The sequence below is a fragment of the Myotis daubentonii genome, chromosome 4 (genome assembly GCF_963259705.1).
Source record: "Myotis daubentonii chromosome 4, mMyoDau2.1, whole genome shotgun sequence".
Taxonomy (NCBI): Eukaryota; Metazoa; Chordata; class Mammalia; order Chiroptera; family Vespertilionidae; genus Myotis; species Myotis daubentonii.
Genome location: NC_081843.1, coordinates 111,298,093 through 111,324,030, shown reverse-complemented (window position 1 = coordinate 111,324,030; position 25,938 = coordinate 111,298,093). Strand labels below are relative to the sequence as shown.

At 39.9% G+C, this 25,938-nt stretch overlaps 1 protein-coding gene across 4 annotated transcripts in view; it reads right to left on the bottom strand.

Moving 5' to 3' along the window:
- NADK2 (NAD kinase 2, mitochondrial) overlaps positions 1 to 25,938 on the bottom strand; it is a 32,874-nt gene that overhangs the window by 5,822 nt on the left and 1,114 nt on the right. The window contains exons 2-10 of one of the 4 annotated variants that reach the window (XM_059694944.1): positions 20,921 to 21,009; positions 19,977 to 20,065; positions 19,084 to 19,165; positions 13,024 to 13,107; positions 12,107 to 12,243; positions 8,550 to 8,628; positions 7,734 to 7,766; positions 5,999 to 6,064; positions 4,668 to 4,763 (exon numbers count right to left, since the gene is read on the bottom strand). In XM_059694944.1, the coding sequence (XP_059550927.1) occupies positions 4,668 to 4,763; positions 5,999 to 6,064; positions 7,734 to 7,766; positions 8,550 to 8,628; positions 12,107 to 12,243; positions 13,024 to 13,107; positions 19,084 to 19,165; positions 19,977 to 20,065; positions 20,921 to 21,009 (755 nt within the window). The remainder of the gene's footprint in view (positions 1 to 4,667; positions 4,764 to 5,998; positions 6,065 to 7,733; positions 7,767 to 8,549; positions 8,629 to 12,106; positions 12,244 to 13,023; positions 13,108 to 19,083; positions 19,166 to 19,976; positions 20,066 to 20,920; positions 21,010 to 25,938) is intronic. The other 3 variants (XM_059694945.1, XM_059694946.1, XM_059694947.1) reach the window with 3 other exon arrangements.

Genomic DNA, 25,938 nt, shown 5'->3' with positions numbered 1-25,938 from the left:
GTGTTGATATGTAGAGATAACCAATATATTAAATTAAAAAACTGAAAGCATTATATAGTATATATGTTACTTTCCTGTTTTATTTATATTAAACACACACAATTATACATATATTTGGTGATTATGCCTGGAGATTAGTACTAGAAATTTGAAATTAAAGAGAGACTAGCTTTTCATTGTATACTTTTTTGTACTATTTAACATATTTTTAACGTGTAAGTATTTAAGTCATAAAATAGTTTCCTGAAAGGTGAGAAATCCTTTGCTAGTATGATACCTAACTTAACCACTTACAAACAGATGTTAACACAAACAAGAATAACTTTTAAAAATAGCTCTGTCCTGGAGTCTATATAAAGTAAGTTTTAAAAAAAAAGTTCTTCTAGAAACTTAGAATTATTCATACTCTTCTCACATGGTATCAGCAGACAATCCTAAGGAAAAGGAATAACATAAGGAGCCATACAACTCTAACCCAACTCAGTGACTCCGAACTTTTTTGAGGGGGGATAATAAATACATATCCCATTCTAACCCTATCTTCTATACATTTTGAAAAATGTGAAGATTCTGAACAATCTTTTAAGAAAAATGCATATACACTAATTTTTAAATTAAAAATTTGGGGTCATTCACAAACCAAATCACTCTGCTATAAAAATCTAAAATCTGGCCCTTGCCTCTTCTTCACTATTACCTGCCCAATTTCACATTCTGACACACCAAGCTCATTCTCACCTGTGTGCCTTTGTTCATACCTGCTATCTATATCAGTGGTCGCCAACCGGTGGTCCAGGAGGTCCAAAGGTTGGCGACCACAGATCTATATATATATAAAAGGCTAAGCGACCGTCTAACCGTCCAGTAGGTATAACGCACACTGACCACCAAGGGAAAGGAGCTCAACACAGGAGCTGTGAAGCTGCAGTAACTTGGCAGCGGTGGTTCTCGGGTGATGCACCCTGGAACCAGTGAAGGGAGCCCGATTCCGGGGTGTGTCACCTGAGAACTGCCCTCTTACAATCTGGGACCCCTCAGGGGATGTCGGAGAGCTGGTTTCGGCCCGATCCGCACAGGCCAGGCTGAGGGACCCCGCCGGCCATAGGGATCCCGCTCACTCTGCAGATGCCCTTCGAGCTGCAGCGCTGCCCCAGGTGGGGCCGGTGGGGGAGGGACCACAGGAGGTTGGCTCCAGGGCGTGTCTGGCCCATCTCGCCCAGTCCTGCCCCACTGGCCACCTTCTAATTAATTTCTTTTCAATGTGCAAAAATTCGTGCAATGGGGCACTAGTTTGGTAATAAAGCAAAATAGCTGAAGTGTCCTGACTGTCTTATTGTTTAGTGTAAGTTCCCAATCAATACCTACCTCACATCACACGTACGAGACATAAACACCTAGGGCACTACCCGCCCATGGCAAGAACTCGGCACTCAATGGCAATGCCAAATGCAAGGGACATGTATGTTACATTCTCATTCCTGTGAATACATTCTCATTCCTGTGAACATCACAGTTTTCGAAGATACTGTTTTAGAATTCTATTTTAAATCTAAAAGTCACATAAAAATGACCTATGTTTAGTAGGGTTCCATTGAATTAAATATATGTAACGGACAAAATATTTTAGTAAGTAATATCTCCTTATCATAGTTAAGATTTACCTTAGAAGAACAAAGGGCTAAGAAGACTTGCTGTAATATTCCTAGATTCCTATTATTAGGAATACCACCTTCCTATTAAAAGCAACCCAAACTAAGTCCTCTGAATTAGGATTAAATTAAGACTAATGTCCTATGGCTAGGACCTGAATCTCAGCCAGTTCATCCTACCTTTAGAAGTGGTTTATATTCTACGAAGACAAACTACATGACTACGCAAGTGTTAGCTAGCACATGATCACTTTTTTTTTCTACATCCTTTACCATACTAAGTTCCCGTTTGAAATCAGACATACCTTGTACTAAAGACAACCAAACTGAAAGACAAATTGGGTCTCATATCTTCATTGGCTAGCAAAACTCTTCACTTAAGAGCACTCCTCACCCTTACATCTGCTAGGACAGAATGTATGGAGGACTGGAGACAGTCTTAAGAACTAACAGAAACGTATGATCCCACTCTGTAGTACATCTCCCAGTGTATGTAGCAAATCATGTCCCCCAGTGGGAAGGGAGCCAAGATAATAATGCAACGATTCAGACACACCTGCATACCCCTACTGGGGACCAAGTCTACAATCCAGGTATGTGCCCTGACCAGGAACTGAACTGGCAACCTTTTGGTGCACGAGCCGACACCCAATCAACTGAGCCACACTGGCCAAGGCAACCAATTTTTTAAAATGATACTTTTCATTTTTTCCCCAAAGGTTCATTTATTTGACTAAGACTGGGATTTTTTAAAATATGTTAAGTTACTGACTACTTACGAAGCAAGTGATATGATGTCTGAAAATTTACTTCCAAATAGGTCTTTAAAACCCTAGCTGGTTTGGCTCAGTGGATAAAGCATTGGCCCACGTACTGAGGGTCCTGGGTTCGATTCCAGTGAAGGGCACATGCCTCGGTTGCAGGCTCAATCCTCACCCAGTCAGGCATGTGCAGGAGGCAACCAGTTGATGTGTCTCTCTCACATTGATGTTTCTCTCTCTCTGCCTCTCCCCTTCCCTTCCACACTCTCTAAAAAAAATCAATGGAAAAATATCCTTGGGTGAGGATTTACAACAACAACAACAAATAGATCTTTATAAGATGAAAGGATATATAGGGGAACAGAGAAAACACAAGATTGGATATGGGGATTCATTATACTATTTTCCTATTCTTGTATATATTTAAATTTTTTCGCAATAAAAGGTTTTAAAAAGTAATGCTGGCCCTAACCGGTTTGGCTCAGTGGATAGAGCGTCGGCCTGCAGACTGAAGGGTCCCAGGTTCGATTCCGGTCAAGGGCATGTACCTTGGCTGTGAGCACATTCCCAGTAGGGGGCGTGCAGGAGGCAGCTGATCAGTGGTTCTCTCTCATTGATGTTCCTCTCCCTTCCTCTCTGTGAAAAATCAATAAAATATATTAAAAAAAAAGTAATGCTGAAAAATAGGAACTAAAACTCCATTTTAAATGACCCAAACTTCAGACCATAGTTTCATAAGCACTATTTGTGAGCATGTAATCTTTATTCAAAAAATATCTGCATGAATATGTGCTAGAGACTATGATATGCACACAAAAAATTAAACAAGGGAAAAAAGCGACACTAGACACCATCCTAAATGCCTCAAGTTGTTCAAACTAGCTGGGTATGAGCTTACTAGACCAGTGGTTGCCAATCTTTAGGACCTCACAGACCACCAGTTGGCGACCACTGTACTAGATAACTAATAATGTGGTAAGTGCTATGAGAAAAAGTGCTAGAGAGGACAAAAAAGGGGTTAATTGTGCTCATGAAAAAAAATCTAGGTCCTAGTAGTTTTCCTACAGAGAGAATGACATTTGAAGACTGGATTTTTCAGCCAGTGGATGGAAAATGGAGAGCGTTCAAGTATTCAATGCAGAAAGAAGTTGCATTGAGTAAAAACAAAAGCCCAGAGAGAACCTGGCTTGTGCTGAGAATTCCAAGTAGCCTGCAGTGTCCCCTGTGCTGAGGGTTAGGGCAGAGCAGCGGCAGGCTGGTAAGGAACTTCAGGTCATAAAGGGCCTTGTACGACAGACTGAATAATCTGAACATAGTCAGGAGTTGATGAAAGTTTTAAAGCACAGACGGGGTACAGTCATATTTTATCTGCATTTTAGAAATGACATTCTATTGGTAGGATGAATGACAGCCTGAAGAATAAAGGGCCAGGTACAAAGACTACTCACTAAAAAGTGGGGCCCAGGCTAAAGAAATGGCAGTAGAAATTGAAAGTGGGGGGTAAGGATTTCAGAAGTGCCACTGACTGGATTTAGAGACTGGTTTGTGGGAGACTCAAAGGTGCACTCAAGGTTTGAGGAACAATGTTTTTTCTCTAGAGCATTAACTCAGGGTAAACAGTGATACTATTAAGCAATGCAAGGACACAGGTAGAAAAACCAAAGACAGTAAGTCCAGTTTCAAACGCACTGAATTTGAAAAGCTACTACCACTCTACCCACAAGGTAATTTTAGAACAGGAGTCTGTCCTCAGGAGGGGAGGCTGCTACAGGGAGAAGTCTGGGAGCATCGCGCGTGTGCGACGTAGGAAGCAGAAGAGACTTCCCAGAAAGAGGTTCCAGGCTAAACAAGACACTGGAGCCCAGGTTAACTCTGATCAGACCTTTAATGCACAAACCTCCAGCACCTGGTTTTGGTAACGGACTTTGTTTTCATTTCTTTGCTATTATTTAAAATATTCTTCATTTCTAAGAAATATGTAGTACCTAGAAGCATTGCTCATCTTCTTTTTCCTCTTTACAAATCTAGTGAGATGGGCCAAAGAATGCCCAGAGCTAGGCTGCAATGCGGTCTAAGAAGTCAAGGCAAGACTTCCAGACCCAACCATGAGTGAAGCAGAAACCGAGCCACCCACACAGCCCCACCAGGCTGCCTGCTGTGTATCCGAGGCCTGAGACATGCCGATGAGAGATAACGAATAGATCACGTTATTAAAATATTTCACAAAAGTCGATAAACAGCATCCCAAGTGACTCACCAGGCCTTTGATCCCGTTCCAGTGCACAAATTGAGCCCTGAACTCTTCTGTTTTTCCCAGGGACCATCATCAATTGAAATTTCATAGTAGGAAGCCCTATGAATTAAGAATATAAAACTGGATTTGCTGAACTGGAGGCTCACAGTAAATAAGACATCTTTTTCAGAACTGATGAAATCTATGTAGGCCAGCCTGACTTAGTAGGCACACACATCATGATGCTAATGCTCATATTAAGTGAAAAAGTTAAAAAAAAAATCTGCATGTCTACGTCCCTCTCTGATCTATGTGCTCCTTTCTATCAATACTTCACATTCCAAACAGGGCATCTTCTAAGGTTTTTACCTGGCATTGCTGCTGCTGCTGCTTTTACGGAGTCAAAAACACACAGAGCCTCATTTCAGAATTCAAAAAGAAAAACCATTCTCTGCTGAGTGTCTTTCTTGGTGGCTAATCCTTGATATACTTAAGTCTATTTCTAATCCTTCGAGTTACCAGGAGTTTCTGCTATGTTTCTGTTGAGTTACATACTATTGTGCCTTTTGAGTTGATAGTGAGCAAACAAGTTCAAAAGAAAATTCTCAACCAGCACTGAACTACTGGGCAGAACTTGAGGTTTGTATTTCTTACAGTATTTCATCAAATGGGTTTTCTGGATACTAGCAAAAGTGATACTATTCTTTAACTGCATGAAAGTATAAGTGATTTGCAACTATTCAAAGAACGTTTGAAACATGTAAAAGCCTATTTTGTAAACTATAACTTAAAGTAATGTTGTCACTAATCAACACTGGATTATTTTTCTCCAGCAAATAAAAAAGTTAAACTAAACCCTTAATAAAATATAGCTTTTCAAAATTAATTATTAGACATACTTGCAAACACTAACACTCAAGGGATAATTTAACTCTTACTCTAACCCTTTTAATCTCTCCGACCAAGCTTTGGATCTGTGAAGGTTTATATAATACAACTCCTTTTCATTTTTTCTCAGAACTCAGCATTCTTCATAACAGTAAAAGATAGCACACTTAACATTCACATTTAATCTACTTCATTGCTTTATTATATCTTCTTAGAAAATTAGGGATTTTAGTCTCATTAGGAGCTCGTTATGTACAGACAAGCCAGCCAAATCACTGGAATGGTTGCTACTATGCCAGAATCACATGGAAACAAGAGATTAGAGGTGAATGGGGAGAAAAGTGATAGTCAGGTGAGAGATAATGAGCAAATTTAGTGTCATTCTTTCATACAGGTTTATCAAGATTAGTCAACTCATAGAATTTTTGTTTCAGGGAATTATTTTTTTAAAGCAGCATAAAACTCACAGTCCCTTTAGAGTGGGTATACTTCTTCTTAAACTGTCCACTGCTACAGCCCAAGAATATGACATTCTAGGTTAGAACAAATAGGAGAAAAGAAAAAATGGGCTTTTAAAATGTTCTTACATTTAAGAACATTATAAGTGAGGCAGGAATAATACTGCTGCACTTCGTATTTTTCAAGCAAGGCACTTAAGTTCTCAGGGCACAGTGAAGCCTAACACAGGATCTGGAATCCGTTCTGATGCTGACTAGTTATATGACCTCGGACAAGTTCCATGAACTCTCCAAATCTTTATCTCAATTTTTCCCCTGGTAAATACAACTCCCTTTCTCGCAGGGTTGCTATGAGCATTAAATGTGATACAGGCACATCGCAGGCGTCTAATAAGTGGCCGTCACTTCCTTTCTGCCTGAGGGTCTATATCACAGCATCTTTCCAAGTAACTCTAATACCGTCAACGGGGAAACCTCTTCCAATAGCATCCGAAGACAACCCCTGCTGTCCTTATCTTAGTAAAGACGTAAGGTGAGGCATCAAAGAGCACAAAAAGCAGCAGCGTCAGACATTATTTAGAGATAAACCAACCAAATCACTACTGCCACAGGAAGTACAAGCATTCAACCAAAACCTCCTACTGGGACTTCACTGAATGCCCAAAGTCTATCAATTTATCCCAGTTTCCCTCCTTTCATACGTTATTTGGTTTTTAGTAAGTACAAATTATAAAGCAACACTAGCAGAAGCTCTCAGAAGTTACAACCTTTAAAATAAACAAACATAATAATATAAGCCATTAAATGGCTTCCCTAGAGTAAAAGCATAAACCCACAAACCATTTTTACCTTTGGCATCTATTCATTTTCATAGACTTTCTCCAATCTCATTTAAAGTTGTGGTTCTCTTATGTCTTTAGCAATAATACCAGATTATATCACTAATTAGTTACATTTTCTTCCATCTCCCTCTTACTGCATAAATGTACCCATTATTCATTTCCATATTGCTTCATATTTGATACACAAAAGAAAAAAACTTTACATACAGTATGTCTTACTATGTTAAAATAAATATTTTTACACTTTATTAAGTTTTTTAAAGGATATATCTTTTATTACTTTGAAGAATTTTACTTTTAATAATTTTTTAAGTTATGCATTTTACCACCACCCTCCAAAAAATTAAGATACCATGACCTTTATCTTATTCATCTTTATATTCCTAGTGGCTCTCATAATACACACAGCAATGCATAATATATTTTTGTTGAATAAATTTGAAGTTACATTAATCCAAATAATTACAACTACTCAGAACAATTGTTCAAGTCATTCCTGTTGAATCAGGCTCTGTTCTTTCCAGTACTACCTAAATGAAATCACTGGCTAAAACATAGGTAGCTTTTTGAATTAAGACAAATTTACATATACAAAAAGGAGAAGGCATGTTCTAAAGCACTACCAAGAGCTAAGTTAATTTTATATTATAGCAATCATTTCATAACTAGTAACTAATGACATTTTATAACTGATAACGAACACAAAGTTTTGCAAAAAAAACTCGACTGACAATTTAAGCTAAGTTATATTCAACACCCACAAAACAGATTTCATCCATAATAAAACTCTTAATAAAGAACTTTATTAATCTTAATTTTTTGCTAATAATGGTTACAAATCTTAACCTGGCAATATACTTGCCTTATGATGTTGAACTAAGAAGGACGCAATTATCACTTACGTAGTATTCCTGACAAAAATGTTTAGGCTGAATCTAATCATGCAGAGGAGAAAAAAAAAATCACACAAATCTAAAATAAGGGCTATTCTGCAAACCAACCGGCTTAGACCATTCAAATATTAATATCATGAATGACAAACAGGAGTGAGGCTAAGGACCTGTTCTTAATTAATTCGAAAGGGCCATGACAGCCACATGCAAGGCGAGATCCTTAATTGGATCCTGGATAAAAACAAGCAAACAAACAAATCAGCTTTAAAGAACATCATTAAGACAATTAGGTAAGTTTTAATAAAAGTTTTATATCAATTGCCGATGTAAGCCTAGTAAGTATACCATTCTCTTAAGCATGCATAGATGATAAATATAAATGCACCTGTATGATGGATGAAAGGTTCTGGGAAATACTGCAGTCAAGAACCTGAAAAACTTTGTTTAGCCTAGGGCAGTGGTCGGCAAACTGTGGCTCGAGAGCCACATGGGGCTCTTTGGCCCCTTGAGTGTGGCCACGAAGTTTCAATCACCCTGTATGTGCGCGCCCGAACGTGGTATTTTGTGGAAGAGCCATACTCAAGGGGCCGCAGTTTGTCGACCACTGGCCTAGGGTTTCACAAACTTTTTGGATCTCAGAACCTTCTTTCTCTTTAATATGTATTAACGTGTATGAAGGTTTCAGAAATATTTCATTAAATAATTCATTTCTGTTACTTAGACAGTATTAATTATTCACAAATCTTAGGTTGTAGAAATGTAATAAATATGTAAAAAATACTAACACGTTCAATTCCAAACTCAAGCTCACAGGTTTAAATGTACCTGGATGACAGGCTCTCCCCAATGAAGACTTCATTTAGTGCTCTCACTGGCAAAAGCTGGGGTCCTGAAGCCTCAGGCCCTGCAGGTAATGAAGAAACAAATCCAACATAGCTCTTAAATTTTAGCAATGTTATGACATAAATTTTATAAAATTAAAATATTCATATTTTGTTGTAATAGAATCTATACTTTAACAGTATTAACATAACAGTAACTCAAAGTATTCATAATGTAAACCTCAAAGTCATCTTACATTACAGCTGCAATGAACTTTTCTGACTCTCCAAAATAAACCTTAATTCTTCTTGAAACAATTTCTCAAGAGTGGTTAAAATATACTTATCCATCTCACAAGATTCTTATTGTCCCATTTATCTAGGTTTTACTCTGGAAACTTCAGAGGTGAAATGACCAAATACCTCCAAAGGAGAGGCATTTTGTTAAGTAGCACATTACATGCCTGGCTCACGTTGGAAACCAAATCAGTTGGTAGAAATCAGATCTGTTTTTTTTAAGTTTTTGTTTTTCTTGTTTATTCATTTGTTGCTTTCAGTTTTATATCCCACATGAGTGAAATTATATGGCTCTTAACTTTTTCTGTCTTATTTTAGGGTCAAATATATGGTAATGAAGGTGATTTGATTTTAGGTGATGGGCACACAATGCAATATACAGATTATGTATCTTAGAAATGTACACCTGAAACCTAAATAATCTTATTGACCAATGTCACCCCAATAAATTTAACTTAAAAAATGGGCTCAATACCAACTAACACTTTTCTATCCAAAAGAATGGGTTACAAAATTAATTAAAATGTGTATTTTTCAATATAGAATTTTTATACAGTAGTAGAGACAGGGACTGCTACACTGTGCAATTCTCTCACACTGCCATACTGGTAGACTATGTTTTCAGGCCGACTCACACTGGATATACACATGGGACTAGCAACAGCCTATGGAATAGGAGCCAAAAAAGTACAAAAAGTCCTAAAACTTCCCTTAAGGCTCTCCACGCTTTTCCTCCAAGTTCCTCTACGCAGGATCCAATAGAAGACTTAGAGGCCCTAGATCAGTGGTTCTCAACCTTCTTAATGCCGTGACCCTTTAATACAGTTACTCATGTTGTGGTGACCCCCAATTTCATTGTTACAAATTGAACATAATTAAAGCATAGTGATTAATCACAAAAACAATTTGTAATTATATATGTGTTTTCCAATGGTCTTAGGCGACCCCTGTGAAAGGGTCGTTCGAACCCCAAAGGGGTTGTGACCCACAGGCTGAGAACCACTGCCCTAGATGATAGGAGCCACTGTTTGGAAGTTGCTTGAACACACCTTGGACTGTGAGTGAGAGGAGCTAGAATTAAACCTTCATTAAGTTAAGCCACTGAAATTCTGGGATTGTTTAGCATATCCATTCACTTATCCAAATTAATAAAAGCAGCCTTGAAAGTAAGAAAGTTACTAGGTTTACATGATAAAAAAAAATGTTTAAAAAATAATAAATAAACTAACTCTATGTTCCTGTGAAGGTATATAGGTAACAAGAATGAATTCTTCATTAATTTTTACACAAATACAATCTAGCTAAGGGCAGATTATACTACATACAATGAAAATTTTTGTTTAAAGTTACATCAGACCTTTTTAAACTGCAAAGTCAAAAAACCTATTTTTTTCCCCTCTGTAATCTTTTGTTCTAAATTAGAAAGCTAAATAAGGGATCAACATGGTGGTATATTTATAATCACAAACTTACACCTAAATTTAAAAATCCCAAGTGGCAGCTTACTAGGAAATGTTTCCTGCCAACATGAAAAGAATTTAAATAGGAAATAGGAGCTATACCTTGAACTCTTTCTCAATTTTGTCCCAGAAAATAAAGCTATCAAAAATCTCCAGTCCTAGCTGGTTTGGCTCAGTGGATAGAGCATCGGCCTACAGACTGAAAGGTCCTGGGTTTGATTCCGGTCAAGGGCACATGCCCGGGTTGTGGGCTTGATCTCCAGTAAGGGGTGTGTAGGAGGCATGATGTTTCTCTCTCTCCCCCTTCCTCTCTGAAATCAATAAAAATATATTTAAAAATAAATACATAAATAGAACACTCCAAACTAGTCCCTAGACATGATAAATATCACATAATTATTAATGATATCAACAATATTAATAACTACCTCAATAATTAACACAATCTCCTATATTAACATAAAAAATCTGAAACTATTCTGATTCCAAATTCTTTACAATGTAATAACCTACTCCCATCACAATCACCACCACGACCACTCTCACTCCTGCTCTGGAAACCTGCAGGAGTTTGTTTTATCCCTGCAATCTGGCATACCTTGTGGGGCCTTTTAACATAATTATTCAAGTGGTTTGTGTGTCCTTTTAATTCAAAGACTGATGCCTACGTTTTATATGAACGCCCTGGGTACTACTCAATTTATATGTAATTTTGCTTCTCTATATAATACATTAACTTAAATTATGAGCTAAAAACAGTGAACCTGACATTGGTATTCATGAACCTCTGAATACCAATCTACTTCTTTCCTATAAGACTGGGTGAAAAGAGCCAAACCTAATCATCTTCTGGTGGGAGCAATAACTTCTGGTGTGGGACAAAGTAAAATTTCTAGCTAAGATTTTTAAATCTTAGTGAACAGTTGCTGCAGCCTTTCAAAATCAGTAATGGGAATTTATATGCATGTAATCACTTAAAAGATTTCTAAAATCAAATGATTTTTTTTGTTTGGGGAGAGAAGGAGCATCTTTAAAACATGACATGAACACACACACAAGTTAGGAACATGCTAAGCTCTAAAGCTATAACCACCATGAAAACTCACAGAGCGGGGGTGGATAAACATTAGGTACCACAAGACAGAAACAGACACAGAAAGCAGATAAGTAAAGGTAGCTTTTCCTGGTCGTGCACCATGACCGTCTTAGAGCTAGGAGAAAAGTAGGAAAATGTACCAGTAATCCACAAATAGGCTCAAAAATGAGAATTCACCTTAACTACTTATAACAAAAAGCTGCATATCACCTTATGCTAAAAATTCACTTAACAGCTTACACAAATATTTGAAACAAATCTGAAGGCTGGAATGCAAAATTTCCCAACATAAATGTTTTAATCAGTAACTATAACTATAATAAATATGTTTAAATGTAACTATATAAATATATAATTATTATGAAATCTTCCACAGATTAGCTTGTTTTAGATCTACTTCTTTATTTTTCCTTTTTGACCTTTCAAAGATTAAGGCCAAGAATCTTTCCTTAAATATCATCTACCCCCTTGGACATTTTCAAACCCATCCTAGAAAACATTTCTCTTAGAAATATGCTATATTTCTTACTTCAGTGTCTAATCATAGTAAGTTTTACACCTGAAATAGTTCACTGTACTTTCGTAAGTATTGTACTTTCGTAAGTACTAAAGTAAGTTAATTATAAAGTATTACTTTTAGAAATTAGACATCAAAAGAACTATAAGTTAAATATTGACCCAAACACATCTAACCCCCAATCCACCTACTGTCATCATGAACTCTGTCGACATTGAAGGCTCTACTGTGTTGATTCAAACTCAGCTGCTGTTCGTGAAGGTCCACAGGAACGGGGTTGATGCCAGTCCCTTCAAGGTATAACCTGATACGCTGCCTCCATAACCACCTGGGAAGAGTGAATGAAAAGCAAGTTATGTTAAGATAGAATAAATTAAACTAAGAATTAGACATTGTAATTGCACCAAATTAAAAATTCATTTAAAAAACCTACTTGTTCCAGGAACAAATTATACTAGAAACACCTAAAATTCACAGGTTCCTGCTAAAAGACAGATTTAGAAGTTTATTTCTTTGTTCGATCATAATGGAAATATCTAATCTATGTGTACAAAATGCCCCAAATAACTTGAATTAAAGTCAAATTCTTTATCAAGGTAGTCTGACCACTGAACAAATTCAGTGAAAGAAATATGGAAAAAAACCATCTCCATTGCTTAAGAAACACTAATCTGTAAGACAGGGATACCAAGAATCTCAGCAAGGGAGGAACTCTCAGTCATTCTGGGTGGGAGAAGAGGAGGATAAAAAACATAAAATCTCAGGAGGTTTGAACACTCAGTTTTAACTAACAGTTTTTACTATCTTTCTAAGACCATGTAACAAGGCTAAGAAAGTAGAGAAATGGCGTATATCTCACTGAAGGAAAAAAAACCCTCTATTTACAATTACATACAGGCCAAGTGGCATGTGTCAGGGATTCTCTATATAGTTCTGATTGGACTAGAATAAGGTAAGTTAGGTGTGTTTGTGACTCAGCTAGTATATTACGTTTTATGGCTACTGTTATAACTGTGGACTAATCAAATAGTATCTAATTCCGTTTAACAGTATTTTAATGATACACCTTTATTAAGATATTTATATAACAACAGAAAGAAATTCCTACCTGAACTCACCACGATAGAACTTCTGTAAGGCTTCTGGGAAGGAATGTGTATAGCGAACAGGAAGACACAAATGACCCTCAGACCTTCATTTGAAAAGGAGTTGGGGGTGGTATAAAAGGAAGAAGAAAAAAAGCTTAATTCAAAAATCAGATATGAATTTTTTAAAATTTCAACTCTATACTTAATTTGTTTTTGCCACAAAATTGTCTATTTTCAACAAAAACAAAAAAGAATAGACATAGTTTAAATCCAGCTTTACTGCCACAATACATAATACTACTTAATTTCCACATTATAGTGAAACTGAAAATAACAGCATATTTGCCACAGACTGACCACCTTGCAAAACTCTCTGATGGTACAGTGGTGTTTGCATCTTACCCTGAAATTATCTAACTATTAATTTTGGGCAAGTCACCAGCTTCTTCACCTCTATGCTATAAACCCACCAATCTACAAAGGTTATTCTGAGGATTCAAAGTATTGATGTGAAAGTGTTTTGAACTATAAATCCCTTTTAAATTAAACATCATTTAAAATATTCCAAGACACTAAAACTCAGTTTAATCCAATGTACTGTTTCGTTTTCTCAAAAAACCATATCAGGATGAACTCCTTCAAGGAGTAAACAGCCTGATGTAGAAGACAGAATGTTTTTATTGCAAACTGCAAAGTGTTAAGATTGCCTATAAGCTGCTACAGAAAGATGAGAGAATATAGCACCTAATGTGATGAAAGGTGTCCGGGAAACACAATGATTATCAGTCTTGAAAGAAAGATGGCTTCAATCTTGACGGAAAGGTTGAGAGTAGACTTGGCAAAACAAACTCTTGGTAGTACTGTAAGTTAACGTGTAAGTGTGAAGAGCAGAAAACAAGGTTTTCATGAAGTTGTGACTAGTCAATTATCTGAGAGGTCAACACTGAGGTTAAAAAACGTTATGTTCACTGCAATACTTTACATAGTGCTAAGTATATAAAAGGTATTAACAGTCATTTGATGGAAAATATCTGCTGAGGTCAACTGCAGGTCTAAAACCCTCAGGAGAGGCGATCCCTCATGAGGTTAGTCAGATTCTCAGCTAGCGAGCTAAGCATCGGAAAGCTTGACTTAGCCTGGAGGATTCTCTTTCAATGTGGCTCACTCACATGGCGGGCAAACTGGTGCCAGCCGTTGGCAAGAGGCCTGACTCCTCTCCAGGGAGCCTCTCCAGGGGGCGTAGGTATCTCACACCGTGGTGGCTGACTTACCCCAGGAGGAGCGGTCCAAGAAGCTGCAATACCAGTGGCAGCCTAGCCTTGGAAGCCACACACAGGCATACCATAGTCTACGGGTCAGAGGCCAGGCCTGACTGCATATAGAAGTGGGTAGGGAACCACATAAAGGTGTAAACACCAGGAAGCTGCTAACTTGGAGGCTGGCTACCACATGCCCTCTATCACATTCTAATTATTAAGCACTGAAATGTCTCAGTAGAATGGGTGCAGAATACAAAAGACAGAACAGAAATTACGCATTTCATTTAGATGAGCCCATGTAAGTGAGCCATCTTAGAAGCAGATCCTACGGCCCAAGGCAAGGCTTCAGATGGCCTGAAGTCCAAGCGCATCTGACTATAAATCCCTCAGATCCCAAGCCAAACCCACCCAGCTGCGCTGTCCTGAATTCCTGAGACACAGAAACCCTGAGAGATAATCAGTGATGACTGTTGTTTTACACCTCTAAGTTTGGGGAGATTTGTTATGCAGCATTTGCTACCTAATACAGAGATAAAGAAACTTAAGTTGAACAATAACTTCTGGGCTTACTTAAGGTTGTGTGGGACCACAGTGCTTTAAAAAAAGAAGTCAGGCAACCTGAATTACTGAACAAGCTCACAGGCTTAATCCACTTCTACCTAAAGAAAAGGAGAGAAACAACGGACTTCTAAAACCTACTATTCTAGGTAAAAATTAGAGGCAACACCATCTACTTATAGTTTCAAAATCCTCATAAGATTATGAGCATTAAGTCATCTTTTTAAATATGTTTTAATAAACTGTACAAAATACCTAGAATCTCTTACTTTAAAGATATAAAAATAGTTCATTAAAAGTTCTAAAATACATACACATCAACAATAAAGTTAATAAAAAAATAATCACAGAACCAATGATTTCAATTCCTTATGCTCAGGGAATATTAACTCAACTAGGATAGGGTCCTATCCCTGCTCCCTGAGATCATTTAACTAATCATTCATTTTAATGCTTATTGCCTACTGACTATATATCCTATCTAATAAAAGAGAAACATGGTATTTAGCGTACGACCGCTACCCTTCCCATTGGCTGGCTAATCAGGGCGATATGCAAATTAACTGCCAGCCAAGATGGCGGCCGGCAGCCAGGCAGCTGGAAGCAAACATGAGGCTTGCTTGCTTCAGTGACGGAGGACTCCAACGTTCCCCGCCTGCCTTGCCGGCCTCTGAGCTTGCAGTTTGAAACATTCTTACAAATATAGAAGCTAGACAAAACCCCAGAAACCTGCTTTCAGCCGGCCCGGATCTCAGAGCTGGAGTTGATACAGTGTATCGATTATAGAACCCAAACAAACCAGATACCTGCTTTCAGCAGTAGAGGCCTCAGAGCTGGAGCCAGAGCTAAAGCTGGCCCAGAATAAAAAAAGAAAAAAAGGAGCGGTTGGGAGCTTCAGTCACCCGCCAGCCTGAAAACAGCCCTTAGCCCCTCACCCAGACTAGCCAGGCACCCCAGTGGGGACCCCCACCCTGAAGGGTGTGTGACCAGCTGCAAAGAGCCATCATCCCCTCACCCAGGCTGGCCAGGCACCCCAGTGGGGACCCCCACCCTGATCCAGGACACCCTTCAGGGCAAACCAGCCGGCTGCCACCTGTGCACCAGGCCTCTATCCTATATAGTAAAAGGGTAATATGCCTCCCAGCACCGGGATCAGCGGAGCTGAGAGGCCTCCCGGCACCAGGATCAGTGTGACAGGGGGCAGCGCCCAAATCCCCTGATCGCCCTGCGGTTCTGTGTGTGACAGGGGGCAGGGCCACAACCTCCCTATCTGTCCTGCTCTGTTCGTGACAGGGGAAGGCGCCCCAACCCCCTGATCGCCCTGCGGCTCTGTGTGTGACAGGGTGCGGTGCCCCAACCCCCGCCCCCACAGGCCCTGCTCTGTGTGTGATGGGGTAGAGCCATAACCTCTCCATCGGCCCTGCCCTGAGTGTGACAGTGGTGGTGCCCCAACCCCCTGATCGGCCCTGCTCTGTGGGTGATAGAGGGCGGCGCCCCAACCCCCTGATTCGCCCTGCTCTGTGCGTGACAGGGAGGAGCTCCCCAAGCCCTGATGGGCCCTGCTCTGTGCGTGACAGGGTATGGAGCCCCAACCCCCCTGATGGGCCCTGCTCTGTGCGTGACAGGGGGTGGTGCCGCAACCTCCCCATCGACCCTGCCTTGAGTGTGACTGAGGGTGGCATCGCAACCTCCCGGTCCACCCTGCTGTTCTGTGCATGACACGGGGCGGCGCCCCAACTCCCCAATCGGCCCTGCTCTTAGCCCAACCAGGGGCTGTACCTAGGGATTGGGCCTGCCCTCTGCCACCCGGGAGCAGGCCTAAGCCAGCAGGTCGTTATCTCCCGAGGGGTCCCAGACTGCGAGAGGGCACAGGCCGGGCTGAGCGACCCCCCTCCTCCCCCTCGAGTGCACAAATTTTTGTGCACCGGGCCTCTACTCTACATATATAAAAGTGTTACATGCAAATTGACCAGACAGCGGAACGACAGGTTGGCTATGATGCACACACAGGATCAGGCCCTGCCAGCCAACCTCTCGGTCCCTCCCCGCCAGCTGGCAGGCTCCAATCGCCTGATAGGGAACGGGGGTGGGTGGCAGCAGACGGGGGCAGCGCCGGGGCCCCAATTGCTCCACTGGTCGCCCCAGGGCGACCAGTGGTGGAGGGCAGGGCTGGCTGCCAGCAGCCAGGGAAGATTGGCCCTGATCACAGGCCAGGCCTAGGGATCCTACCCGTGCATGAATTTTGTGCACTGGGCCTCTAGTAATACTATAATAGTGATAGAGAAAGTAAAGCACAAAGTCCTGAACTCAGGGAAATCAGTCAAATGGAAAAAAGAATCAAGCAGAAATAATAGAGAGATAAGTACTGCCTGTCCAGGGACTTGCAGTCAGAGCCCAGGAGAGGCACCAGTGTGGAATGAACAAGAACTATTCCAATGAGAAAGAGGTATAAGGGCACTTGAGGCAAAAGCACACAACGGCATGAAAAGAACACAGCCTTGTGGAAAACTACTTATTCTCTCAGGTCCTGCTACCTCAAATACCAAAAGAGCTCCTCACTAGCAAAAGGCCTCCAGATGTGAGCCTCCACCCATGGTGTTAGCAGAGGTTCAGACATTACATGTGCACTTAAGAACAGCCTTTACAAACAGTCCCTGACAAAACAGGATGAGTTGGTCACCCCAGTATAGTAAATAATTAGATTTTATTCTGAGTTAATGGCAATCACCATAAGATTCTGAGCAGAGAAGTCACAAAATAGCATCAAACTTTCATAAAATGATGACTCTGGCTGCAGTGGGGAGGAGAAATATAAATAAGAGTAAGAATGGAAACAGTCAATGTTGGATATAAGAATTTTCGAGTCACCAGGATCTAAGTTAAAACCATAGATATTAATCCGTTATTCTAGAGACAGTATAGCCCAGAGGATAATATGTGAAAACACCAGTATATAAGCAGTGACCAAAAAATAAGATCCATCAAGAGATGGTGGAAAGTTGCCATAGAGATAGAAAGAAAGGGGCATTATAATGCCAAAGACGCACAGATGCAACAAGGGGGCAGTTAGCACCAAAAACTTCCCAGAAATCAAGTAAAACAAGAGCTAAGTGTCCAGTGGGTTTGGTAACCAGGGTATCATCATTTTATGAGGCAAAGGCAACACCAATGAACTGGTTGGGGGTGAATCTGGAGAAAACTGCCAAGGTTTAGAAAATAGCTGTGAAGTACAGAAAATAGCTGTGAAGTAAGAAAGCGGAGAGACCCAGCTTTGGGATAGAGGAAAGGAAAGGGAAATAACAAGAGCGTGACACAGGGTAAGGAATTGATGAAAATGTCTTGAAAGATGGGAGTCTTAAGTGTTTAGCCTAAAAGGAAATCATGTGTGAGGGGAGAGAGGAAAAAAGGGAACAGAACAAGATTTTCTTTAAGCATGAGAAAAGCTGAAGTTCTGATCCAGTGACTTCCATTTCCTTTGTGAGAGAGGAGCAGGGTGTGCTGAAGGAGAGCAGGGAGGACACGAAGTTGAAGAGCCACTCTTGAAGGAGCTGGCACAGGGAATGGGGAAGAGAGAGGACTTGGGCCAAATAGGAAGTTAAGCGAACAACTGAGAGTACAGTTCTAAGTGCTAGAAACTACAAACGGAAAGTAAATTTGGGCCACCAAGGCCAAGTGTCTATGATTTTTCCCCCCGATGGTCTCAACAGTGGTGATACAGGAATAGAGAGGATAACAAACTGATCTAGGATTAAGTAGAAAGATAACAATACAAAATAATTAAGAAATTTGTCAAGAAAGTGCATAAGGGAGAATTAAATGAAGGCAATAGAGAGGATCAACTCGGTAAAAGTCAAAGGCAGACTTGGGAGATGGGAAAATTCTAGATGATCATAAAGCTCAGGTATGATCATGGCGATGGGCAGCTGGAACAGAATGAGGGTGAATGTCAGCGAAGCTGAGGAAAGAAGGAAAAAAATTATAACAGGATTTGGTCTCTTCACCAGGTCAATGAAGTCACCAGAAAAATCAGTGGACGCATAACCAGGATTGTCGCTGAGAACCATTAGAAAGGACAGAAGATGGAACATTAACTCTTCACTCCTTGCAACAGCACACCCAGCAATATGACCAGGTACAGACAATTACGAGGAGCTTCCAAATGGTAAGATTTATCACACACAGATACTATACAAAGAAAGCATCAGTGTTCTTGTGTATTACACTAAAAAAAAAAAAAGAACCAAACAACATGTTTTTCCTTACCGCTCGGGATCAGTGTTCACTCCAATCACTGGCTTAAGTCTGTCCAACACTTTACTTGCTGCCAGAAGCATTGTGCCATCACCTACAGGCCAGAAAACAGACCCAGACTTGTTATAAAACTGGTTTCTAACGTCATTTGAACTCCAGTACTTTCAACAATCACCGCCGCCATCCCATCCTGCTGACTGTCACAGTCTATTCCTCCTCCTCTCTACCCATCGTCCCTTTGCATACTCTCTCCACTCTCTTAGGATTTCTCAACTGTGGCAGGATTGACGTCTTACCCCAGGTAATTCTTTGTGGTGGGGAGCTGTCCTGTGCATTGTAAGGATGGCTAGCAGTAGCCCTGGCCTTCACCCACTAGATGACTCCCTAACTGGGAACCCTGCTCTAATCTTATCACTTCTATTAGCTGATTCTCTTTTTTTCTCTCATAACATCAGTCCAAGTTCACAAATTATTTTAATGAGAATATGTCCAACCAAGTGTCCAATTTCAGAATTTTCTCTCCAACAAATGCTGTCAACTTAAAGCTTTAGAAAGAATGTTCACTAACTTAATAATAAAGCTCAGGGAGGAAAAAGTGTATGTATATTGGGGCCAGAGAGGGATGGAATTTATCTAATCTCATTAAACTCTTAAACAACTTTAATTTTTTTTCAAGATTGGCATAACTAACCACTAATCCTCTGAATCATACTTGAAGTAAAATATACACCTTGAATAGACACAGAAATATATGCATGGAACCTCAAAGTAACGTCATTCACTAAAAAAGGGATATGCTATGTAAACAGATCCTAAAAACCCACCACCTTATCTTATGGCAGGCTTCAGCCACCGCTACTGTGGAGCATCTTCGCATCCCCTATCTTTATCTGTAAAGCTATTACCTCCTGCAGCTATGACGGCATCTGCCCATCGAACAGTTTCTTCATCATATTCTCTCCTCTTTACTAGACGGACCTCAATTCCCTCGTTCCTAAGGTAAAAAGTAAAGGTTATATAAAAGCTCCACTAATAGCATCACAAGGATGTTTTCTGAGGCAGATTATTACAATGAAGATGTAAAATAAACTATTTTGTTTTATAAACAAATTTATGATTAGCTTTGTAAGGTTAGCTTCATTTTCTTTTAATTGCAACAGCCAATTAACTATAAGTCATGAAGCATATGAATAAACTGAAAGTTAATGACTATCCCAATCTCTTTAAAAACATCTTTTATAGCTACTGACAAATGAAAGACAATTTTTAAATTATAAAACTGAACAGCCATTATTTTAAATCCAATATATATTCATTTGAGTGCCAGACCCTGAAATAGTGACTACTTTCTAATTTGCATGTTCTTACACTGATTCCCCTGTATACACATCAACTAACTAGATTTACCCCAAATTAACAGGTTTCTATAATGATGATCCTTAGGCATTCAAAGATTACAATGAATACCCAAATAACCAATCCAGTATTTTAAGAAACAAAACATTACACATACATAAAATAAAGAATAACGGGGGGAAAACAAACAAACAAACAAACAAACAAAACATTACACATACAGTTGAAGCCTGCTGTGTACAAGTTAACCCTTTGTAGAAAAGGCACTTCTTGGGCAAATCAAATAATAACTGAAAAACTGGGAAATTTTCAAAGTATAATAAAAATTTCCTTAGAAATACTACCATATCAGGTCCATTAACCACAATATAATTTTCTGAAAGTGATTTTATAATGGACATCTTTATTTTAAAATCTAATGATTAGCTGCTAGGTAGAGAAAATTGGAATTCCTGAATACAAAAGCCCACCCAAAATCCAATCACAGACTTACCGTAAACTATCTAGAATATGCTCTACATTTTTGGTGTGAATATGATGTCGTTCAAGCAGTCCACTGTAGCTAGAGCCTTTCAATGCAAGCTACATAAAAATAAAACAAGTGTTGTCTTATTACATGATCTAAAGTACATATTACATTTCTTTAAAAAGCCCTATAGAAAACAAAATGCAGTTTTTATTTGAAGGCACATTTTAATGACTACCTGTGAAGCTTAAGTCTAAACTGAACTAGGAAGTCTGATTTCAGAAAAATCACAATTTTATTTTAATACCATATACATCATTAAGTTTTCTGAATCATCTAGTCAATTGGATCTCATCATTTGCCTGTTTTACAGTTTGAGTGTTTTATTTTTTTAAATGGGTTTATAATATATTGCATATGGCTAATTGAAGATCAAGGATGAACTAATATTTTATCAGGCAGTTGACTTTCTTCCATTTGGATTTGCAGCTCGCTTGTACTTAGATTTATGAACTCTGGTATTTACCTTAATCCAAACAAAGGCTGGTTAGCTCTCAGAACAGATAACTTTTAGATATAAAGACATGTATCTTTCAAGAACTCTCTCTCCCAGTCCATTGGTGTGACATTTTATAATGCTACTATCTTACCATTTAATACTGTCCTTTTAAAGCCTGTCTTCTAAATAATCCATTAAGTAAAATGTTAGAAGTTTAGAAATATCCTCAATAAACGTCCATTTAATCAGGAAGGAAATTTATCCGCTAGAATTAAAAGCCTGTTAGTCATGGCCGGGTTCACTCAGTGATTGGAGTGTCGGTCCGAGAACTGAAGGGTCGCAGGTTCGATTCCAGTCAAAGGCACATACCTGGGTTACAAGCTCCCTCCCGGGCCAGGTCGGGGCACATGTGGGAGGCAGCCAATAGATGTGTCTCTCTCACATTGATGTTTCTCTATCTCTCTCCCTCCCTTCCACTCTCTCTAAAAATAAAAATAAAAATCAGTGGAGAAACATATCCTCAGGTGAGGATTAACAACAAAAAAAGCATTATTATTTTCTTTCCTTATCCAAATTCCCTTATACCTTGCCTCTTTATGATACAAAATCAGTTTTAAGTACCTGTCTAAAATGCAATTTTAAATATATTTTTGTTTTAAATCATTACTTACAGATTATAAAGTAAAACCAATTTAGATAGACTTTTAATGTTTTTTACTTTTTTAAAAGGTTACAAAATGATACAACATGGAAGATGCATATATTAAAAAATCTTAATTCAATATAATCTTATTACTCCAGGATGATTTGTATTAATTATATTTTAATACCTAACTTGCCAATCTTTTGTTAAAAGTACTGAGTTAAGAGTTTTAAAATAGCCTTGGCTGGGTGACTCAGCTGGTTGGAGTGTCACCCCAAAAGGTTTGGGTTCGATTCCAGGTCAGGGCACATACCTAGATTGAGGGTTTGATCCCTGGGTGGGGGTATCTAGGAGAGGCAGCCAATCAAAGTTTATCACTCACATCTTTCTCTCTCTTCAATGAAAAGAACAGGTGCAGACTAGCTTAAACGTGTTATCACTGAGCAAAGAGACGAGACAAAGAAAAAGAATGTTTCACTGTGTTGATTTGTGTGTATAGATTATTTCTGGAAGCACACATAAGACAAGGATTAATCAGAAATGAAGTTCAACAGGCAGACAGGAGCCACTTTGTGAAGGGACTTGTTGGGCACTACAGATAACGAAGGCTCATCCATAGCAGTTCCTCAAAGTGCGATCCCAGGATCACTTGCAAACCTGGAGAGCATGTTTTTTGGGGTGTTTTTGTGTGTGTGTGTGTGTTTTTTAAATATATTTCTTTATTGACTTAAGAGAGGAAGGGAGAGGGAGGAAGAGATAGAAACATCAATGATGAGAGAGAATCATTGATTGGCTGCCTTCTGCATGGCCCCTACTGGGGATCAAGCCTGCAATCCCGGCATGTGCCCTTGGCCAGAATCTAACCTGGTACCTTTCAGTCCACAGGCCAACGCTCTCTCCACTGAGTCAGACTGGCTAGGGCGAGAGCGTGTTTTTAAAATGCGGAGTCAGCAGCTTTAAGGGTGTGGCTCAGAAAGGCAGTCTGGGAGGTCTCCACCAAGTCAATCAGAATCCTGGAGGGGTGGGGAGACTGAGGTCCAGGCATCTTCATTTTAACAAAGCCCCGAGCTGACTCCCAGGTTATGGGGAGCTTTGGAGGAGTTCTAAGCAGAGCATGAAGTGGCCAGATGTTCACGTTAGATAGACCACGCTGGTGCCTGTGTCTGGAAGATTGAGAGGAGTGAGGTTTCCGTTAGGAGGCTCGGGCAGTACTCCAGATCACGTTCTTTAATTTGACAAATACACATACTGCATACACTGTACTCATTGCACACCACGTGGCAAAAGTATTATGTGCCCAAGAATTACAACCCAAGCTACACCATTGTTCTCAGAAAACAGAGTAAGACAAACAAAATCCAAGGCACTACATGTCCCAAAGCTATTAACAAGGCAGTATCTAGAGACAGTTTAATCCTATAATAGAGGGGCTGCTAAATGCAATTATTCTATCCCATTTTGAAAATATATCTTAATACTATAAATGAGAACCATTAAAGGGGGTTGCATCTGAGACTGTTAACACCTGCAGTTGGGGGAGAGGAGAGTGGAAACTGTTCATTTCTTATTTGGTATATATAGATCAAAATATTTTTCAATAACACCTTCTTTTTTGACCAATAAGACATGTTTATGATGTCAAAAACTTTTCCAATCAGCTTTGATTCATCTAAAGGTCTAATTTGTGAGACTTTTGGATTCTGTTACTAAAAGTTCCACATTTGCCAACATGTTACATCTCATGATATAAATTGTAATAATAGCTTAATTAAACCTTGCAAGGTCATGAGCCAGTAGAGAGAAAATCCTTGACTAGAAATCCTCAACTCACAGGAAGTCATTCATCAGTGTCATTCATCAATTAGGGCAGTGGTTCTCAACCTTCCTAATGTCACGACCCTTTAATACAGTTCCTCATGTTGTGGTGACCCCCAACCATAAAATTATTTTCGTTGCTACTTCATAACTGTAATTTTGCTACTGTTATGAATCGTAATGTAAATATCTGATATGCTATATGTGTTTTCCGATGATCGCGACCCACAGGTTGAGAACCGCCAAGTTAGGGGACGGGGAAAAGCAAGACTTAAAAATTAAGCAATGTAACCAATATGAAAGAGTAACTGATGACATTTGAAGGATGTAAACCTATTTTGTTCATGCTTTATTGACTAAAAAGTATTTCCTCTAGTTGCTTATTTCTACAAAGTTAGAAAACCATGAGGCTTCAGGATATAAACTTGTACCGGTATTCCACCCTCATCTTCCCTTTGCATTCTTACAGGTAACCTAAGCAGCCTAACAGATCTATTTGCAACACAACCACCCCCATAAAGAGAGAAGCCTCTGATACAAACTCCAGGTTACCATGGCACTACAGACAGCAACCATGGTGCCCAACACACACCTAAGCACGTGGCTACTCTCCTTTATACCCAATTCACATGATTTGTCTACCTCAGTATCGTTTACCCCCAACAAAACAGCAAAAAATATTAATCATTTTTCCATTCCTAATCCAGAATCCCACTGTCGAACCACTTCACCCCGACTAGTATTCTTTGGCCTATACCTGATCTCTGGCCTTAGTAGAAATGAGAAAACTAACCCAATAACACTCCACTGAAATAAAAACAACTATTTCAAAACTGTGTTCTATAGTCCACAAGTTTTACTTCAAAGTTTTCCTACCCCAAACAGCATTACCCAGTGATCGACAAATATTTACCTAGTAGAGATTTCTCTTCAGCTACTGTGCGGGGACACTAGGCGGTTCGCTTTTACTGATTTACCTACATATACAAAGTTTTGATGAGTGGCAATCCAGTTCAGAGGTCCAATAATTAATCTAATTCGGATGCCACCCATTTTCTTGAGGCCTTGAAAAAGCTAACCCGTTTCAACATGCCAGTCTGTCTGGGGTCTTGGAGGCTATAGTCCAACCCTGGTATCTCACATGCTGAATTAGGTAAAAGCACGCTGAAAACTGCCAGCACTACACAGGGAGTATTGTTTCCGCCCATGGGTCCCAGATAAGTTAGAAAGGCTCAGAGGAAGCAAGTTAACCACACTACCTGGGCCTAATGACTCCAACCTCCTAACCCTCACAAACCCCGCACTCTGAGCATCCCAATCGAGTGTACTATTTTAACTGGGTGTGGGAGGTTTCCATAAAGTTGTATGAAGAGCGTACTAGTGCTTATGGGTGCATGGCATTTCACATTTCTAAAAAGTAGATCTCGTGAAATCAGGAGTGCCGCCCAAGGGACATAGCCTTGTCCCGAAACAGAAACACCTGCTCCTGATCCTGTTCCCTGCCTCACCCGCCCCCCCATTTCACACCCCAGCACAAACTTTACTCCAACCCCTGCTCCGCCGGCTTGCTGACTGCCTCTTTTAACGGAGGCAACTGTTTCTATCCATTGCTACTGTTTTCTGTTAATTGCAACTGTTTTCTATTCGACCACTGAGGAGAGGAGAGAAACCAAATCTGCACCCGGCACTCCTCCGACCCATGAACGCAGGGCCCCTCTGCAATGAGCTCATCGAAGCGTCAAGAACTTTAATGCTGAACACAGATTCAGTGCTTCAGCAAAGAGAATTCACAATTTTACCTGGACACCTCCCACAAACCACCACCAAAAGGTTTGCTGAAGATGACAAGCCAGGCGTTCAGAACGGGCTGCCTGCCCGCGCACAGAATTCTACAAGATGAGGGTCATAGGCGATCAATTCCCAAAGCCTTTCCTTGCAGGGTCCGTGGTTAAGAGATCTGCAAAGGAGATTTCTGCAGACCAACTGCTCCCGGGAGCACCCTCACTCCCCTGACCCTAAAACGGGCGGATGGGAGCACGATTTGCAAAGGGGAGTGCGAGTCTTCAGGGCCGCTTCCCCGGGCGGACC